At 45.1% G+C, this 6,198-nt stretch overlaps 1 protein-coding gene across 1 annotated transcript; it reads right to left on the reverse strand.

Annotated features, from left to right (window-relative positions):
- Positions 1-334: 334 nt before the first annotated feature.
- Positions 335-3,664, reverse strand: rtn4rl2a (reticulon 4 receptor-like 2 a). Its single transcript, XM_055041284.1, is given in 5 exon segments — positions 335-2,167; positions 2,310-2,543; positions 2,661-2,887; positions 3,465-3,540; positions 3,542-3,664. Coding segments are annotated over 5 exon segments (1,515 nt in total). The 3' UTR covers positions 335-1,312.
- Positions 3,665-6,198: the final 2,534 nt, after the last annotated feature.

Raw genomic sequence — 6,198 nt, forward strand, 5'->3', positions numbered from 1 at the left:
CTTGGTGAGTCAGTGAAGTGCTAAATCTTGTGACGTATTTGCCTTTGCAGAGTTGCCAACTTGTGAATCCATTCATTGCCTTTGATGCACATTCACAAACGCCTGTTATAGCCAGAGCTGCCCATGTGACTGTGTGGTCAGTTCTTTAGGTCCACAAGCTCTTTAGTCACAGTTTTGTCACCCAGCAGCAATCTGCTACTTTTGTTTGTATCTTATATTTTGCTTCACCATATTCTGTCCTACGTTCACATTGCTTCAAAATCACCAACCACCCACAACCTCCCCCACCCCCCAATTAGAAGATATTCATCAAAGAAAGGCATGATACAGGAAATATTCAGTATATCTTTTATATCAAGATCATTCATTGGCATTCAAGTCAACAATCATCACACATTATATCAATATGTCACAGAAAGACATCCAAAATCAAAAATCTCCAGCTTTCTGAAAGAAAGCATTCTCTCCATGTGGTTGTCGCTAAACAACACCATATTTACAGAGGGTGGCGAATGGAGGACTACAAATGAACCAGATTTATTACTTATCTCCTGCAGGTTGCTGCTTCTACTGCCAGCACTGACCTTCTTCCACTCTTATTGCTGCTCAAACACTCTCCCTATTTCCCATTTGCTGTCCCTGTCATCTTGAATTCCCCTCTATCGTCTTTGTCTTCACAGTATTTTTGTGCTCCTATCTCTTCCCTGCTTCACTGTGCATGGTGCTCTGTCAAGTAGAGGCACAAGCCTTCACAGTTTTCCTGGATCCAAATGAAACGTGATTGTGCTGGATCACAAAGTCAGCCTGAACACTCACAAAACACAAACCTATTTACATGACACTTTAAGTGGTTACAGTAGTGTAATTACTGTACACTGTTTTTAACAGTAATCGTAGCATTCATAGCAGCCAGATAACTGGATGCACTAATAGCACTAGTAGTATTGACTAAAGTTGAGGTGACAGAATTGACAACATTGTACACAACTGCTATCAAATTGCCTTCTTACTGGTGATGGACTCAGCCCTCGTAGTCCTGCTCGCAGGGAGTCGTAATGCAGGTAAGGCACAGAAAGCCATACCTGTTGATCATTGTAGATGATTGTAGATGAAGAACTCTTAGCAGCCCTGAATAAGTGTTAAGCCCTATAGTTGGTAGATTCAGAATCTAGCCATTCCCCCAATCTCCCATGCTGTTCCTTGAGGAATACCTGACAGCAGACTGGGCAAAGGGGGTATAAAGAGTCTAACAGGGTTCCTTCAGCCTCTAAAACAGGCTGGAAGGGAAGGGGTGTGGCACTAAGAGTTCAATTCAGCCAAATAGTAGGTGGAGGCAGATGGTGAAGACAGAGAGGGCTAGTAGAGAGAGTAAAGAGGGTGAAGATGATCTGGGAGGAGAGGAAGATGGAGGCAAATCAAACTCAGGTGGACATTCAAGCTCAAAGCACCGCACTGTGACACCTGAGTCTTCATTGCCATAGTTTGCCCAGTACTCTTCTGGGTCAAGTTTGGGTAAAGCCAGCTCTTCATCCGCCAATTCATACTTGACCACTGAGGTGGTTGTGGAAGGACCTTTTCCATACAAGCCAGCCTTGACAGTCTCTGAGGACTTCTCAAAGATGCCTTTTGTGGAGGACTGGGGCTTGTTTTTGTGGAACCACCAGCGGGTTTTGGTGCTGAAGGTGGTGGTGGTGGAGCCAGCAATGGAGCCAGGGTCAGGCAGGGGGCAGAGGGCGAAGTCCATCTCTCGAAGGAAGCGGAGATCCTGGCCACGGCGGGTGGAAGGAGAGGCACAAATCACCTCGGATGATGAGACGGGAGCCTCACGGAACCACTCCCACAGGGCACGGGCTTCACAGCCACAGGACCAGGGGTTGGCATTGAGGCGAAGGAACTCGATGCCCTGGGTGTCCCTCAGGGTCTGGCTCGGCAGCTCGGCCAGGGAGTTGTTGAAGAGGAAAAGCATCGTCAAGCGGCCCAGATCGCGGAAAGCGCGACGGTTCACCTGACGGATGCGGTTATCATGGAGCAGAAGCCGGTCGAGGTTGACCAAGCCACGGAACACGTTCTCTGAGAGGGTGCGGATCCGGTTGCCATGGAGAAACAGCTGACTAAGGTTGATGAGGTCAGAAAAGATGTCATCTTGCAGGAAGTGAAGGTTGTTCTCCTGAAAATCAAGAAAAGGAGATAAGAAAAAAAATCAACTCACCAATCTGATCTGGAATGTGGGTAGCACGTGCACAGTGTGGGCAGCTGCATGTGCATGTGAGTTAGAAAAGAGTGCAGCAATGTGTCTCTAGCGCCCCTACCTGCAGGTAGAGAAACTGTAGGCTGTAAAGCTTGTGGAAGATGTCATGGGGCAGGGCAGTGAGCCGGCAGCGGTGCATGTGGAGGCTCTGGAGCTTCTCAAGGCCGCGGAAAGCTCCCCCCTCAAGCCTGTGAAGGCCGGGGTTGTCTCCCAGATCCAACTCCTCCAAGTCCCTCAGCTCACTGAAAGCACCTGCCTCAATCCATGTGATGTTGTTGGAGAACAGCCACAGAACCTAAAAAAGACAACAAAAACACTCTTGAGCTACTTTTTTCTTTAGATTTAAATGCTGGTGGTGGGGGATACAATTAAAAGACATTTTGAAACTCTTTTTTTTCTCCTGCCATCCTACCTGAGTTCCGAAACCAAAAGAGCCAACTCTGAGCTCCGTAATCCGGTTGTTCTGGAGGAACACGCGCTGGGACTCGTACGGCACTCCCACGGGGACGGCGGTGAAGTTCTGCGCCTGGCAGCTCACAGTCATGGGCGTCGGGTAGCACACGCAGTGGTGCGGACACGCCGACGCCGGATTTGGCTTGCCGAGGACCAGCCAGACCACCAGCCAGAGGGAGAGACCGTCTGGAGGAGAGGCAGAGAAGGAAAGGAGGTGAGAGCAGTCCGTGGCGCTAAATTCATCCTCGTTCGTCCAGTGCAAAAGCACAACGGGTCCTAACGTTAAAGCAACCGCACTCATTTGAAGTATGTGTTCAATTATTCAATTTCAATAAAGAGATTGAATACGCGGAAGCAACAGCTAAAGTTATAATTTCCAAAAGAATGCACGCCTCTGAGTTATGGCTATGACACTTAACGCACTCGCTCTGACCATTACGCACAACGTGGCCACAAAACCGCTCAGTCAAAACACAACATTATATTCTGAGACTTTAGTAAAACTCGTTTCTACTTCTACCAACACAGAAAACGTGCAATTATCAATAAGACTGAAATTATTGATCGGAAATCCTTCTGTAGTTCTGAATAGTAAAAACGTTCATTATCTGTCCGTTTTCTCTGCTCATATCACATATATCACATATATTTTCATATAAAACTTAATGCATTCATGCACAAATTCAATCACACAGCAAACACGTTTCAACTCCGTGTGAAATTAAAAATATCGTCCCCAGCCAAAGACAGAAAAGAAACTTACTTTTGCAGTTGCGCATGATGGAGCTTCGTCGGCTCCGAGAAATAGAAGAGTTGTCCATCCTGAACCAAAGCCCAAAAGCGAGTTAGCCTGAGAGGGCGAAGTAAAGCCTTGCTATCTCCGCTGATGCTCTGGTTCCCGAGTCGGAGCGACTGAGAGTGTGCCAGCTGATGGCCACCACTGTCCCATATATACTCCAGCATGCCGTAGTTGCCTACGGCAGTGGGCACCATGGAATCTCCTACGTCACTGCTCGGGGGTCATGAATGAATGAGGGCGGCGAAAAAACGGAAAGGGGAGGGGCCGACCGCGAGGGGATTCTCGAGAAGAGCTTCGACGCGCGTAAAAGGCTGGTTGGAGACGTGCGCTCAGGACTGGGAGGAGGAGATTTTCTCGACGCACATTGGTGATGGCAGAGAGAAGAAAGTGTGGGAGTATGTGTGTGTGTGCGTGCGTGTGTATGCGTGCGTGTGTGTGTGTGTGTAAGAAGAAGATGAGGGAGGCGGGAACAAGCCAATAAGGCACGGTGCCCGGTAATGATGACTGGGCTTCGTGGAGGAGCGGAGGACGGATAGCAGAGGCTTGTTTCCTGGCTTGCGTTCTCAGAGACTGTTATGGTCTGCTTCCGGCGCGCTTCGCCCAGACAGAGTGATACGAAGAAGAAGAAGAAAAAAACAGTCCTATAGATGGTTCTGTCCGAGGGAAGGAGGATGCCCCCGAGTTATGATTAAGCCACAAGATAGCGAGTCACACCAAACAACCGCCACTGAAGAGAATGTTGTTGTGCTTAACTGCGGCATGCGCAGTCCTCCTGTTTGTGGTTCAACTTTAATGCTGTCATAATTAGTACTGATGATGGAGCTCTGGAACGCCACCTATCTTAATAAGGAAGGAATGGGCACTAGAAAGGTGACAGTACCTAATGCCACGTGTCAGATATACCTTCCAGAAACACTCATTGGTATTGACTTTTTTCCATATTGTGCCACATTATAGCCACATAAATCACTCAATTTAATTGGGATTTTATTAAACTGATCGATTAAAAAAATGTTAATAGAGTAAAACTCTGATCCACCTAAATGACATTAAGCTCAACCAACTATCTCTTCACATCATAGTTAGTAAACATAGTCAACATATGAGTAAAACACTCAGTATAAATGCAGTTGTTCTATGAATAACTCTCAGCGATTCTGGAGGACTTGATGAGATCCACAAGGCTGAAAACATCAGTCTCAAAAAGTGCAGAAGCATAACCAGACAACAACCTCTTTAGATGTGGTTCTACCACTGATGCATCAATACAAAATCATTGTTCCAAAAAGTTTTTCCCCCAAATCTCTCCCTTCCTCATCATCAAAGCCTTTTTATACTTCCTGTTATCCCATTGGTCAGCATTGGGAAGTCTTGACCGTGCACGTATTGCTTTGGGTTTACATCAGTATACTTGCAGTTCTTACACTGGGTGTGTATTGGACCTTTTTTAGAGCAATCCACCTCGTGAACTTGAAACATCTGCTCCATCTCAGATTTGCAAAACAAGTCAATTAATCCCAATTGTTGTTCTTGTCTATCTAAGCAACTTACTTCCCTAATCATATTTCAGTCCAACTTTGTGCTTTGTGCGGATGGGAGGAGGGCCATCAGGTCATCCTGTTCCAGTCAGACGTTAGAATATTTCCTGCAAAAACAACTCCTTAAAAAGTATTTCCGCGCTAACAGGCGTAAATATAAATGCACAACACACTTTGGACATTATTTCTGTGAAAATAAAAAACTTGAATTTGATTTTCCTACCATGTCAAAATCGGAAAAAAGTTCAGGGTGTAAATATGTTTTTGCAAGGGGCTACCTGTTTTCACAGCTTTCTTTTGAAGTCTAAATATATTCAGCTCATATAATTGGCAAAAAGTGTTGACACTTAGTGCTGTCATTTAAGCCATGAAGATAGAGGACATCGCCCCGGTTCTAAAGTTCTTACTTTTGCTCCTTTAACTCAGAGAGTAGATTATGATACTGTTCTTAGTTTACAAATTACTGAATGGCTGAGCACCACAATACATCAAAGATCTGCTGTTGTATCAACTTTCCAGAACTCTCAGGTCTTCTGATTCTGGTCTGCTCTGCATCACCAGAATCAGAACCAAACAAGAAGAAGCAGTATTCAGTTTCTACACATCTGTAACAAACTTCTAGAAAACTGACTAACAGCTGAAACACAGAGTGCCTTTAAATCTAGACTAAAAACCCACTTGTTTAGAGATGCCTTTGAAACATAATCAAGGACAAAATTAACAACAGCACTTGACTAAATGTGATGTTTCAATTGTTGGCAGTGTTCTATAACTTTGTGTTTTCATGACGTGAAGCCCTTTGAAATGCCTTGTTGCTGCAATGTGCTATATAAATAACATTGGATTTGAATTGATTTGATTTACAGGTTTATTTTTGGTTTCATGAAGTAATTTTAGCAAAGAAAAAAGTTGTCACAGTGACATAGACGCAACTGATGGCATGTCACTGTTGGTTTTCAATCACAAGCAGTGACAGCTTGAGAGTCACAGCTGAACAGACTTGAAGTGGCGTCCACATTAAGGCATCTGTTGTGTTTTGTCGTCTTTTTGCTTTCCGGAGTCAGTACTCGTCGGTTTTTTTCTCCTCATTTTGAATTACATTACCAGTATTTGAAACGGTGTGATAAAAGCTGAGAAACAGGCCAAAATAACTGAGATTA

This window comes from Poeciliopsis prolifica, unplaced genomic scaffold, assembly GCF_027474105.1.
Source record: "Poeciliopsis prolifica strain line A6 unplaced genomic scaffold, Auburn_PproV2 SCAFFOLD016, whole genome shotgun sequence".
Classification (NCBI taxonomy): domain Eukaryota; kingdom Metazoa; phylum Chordata; class Actinopteri; order Cyprinodontiformes; family Poeciliidae; genus Poeciliopsis; species Poeciliopsis prolifica.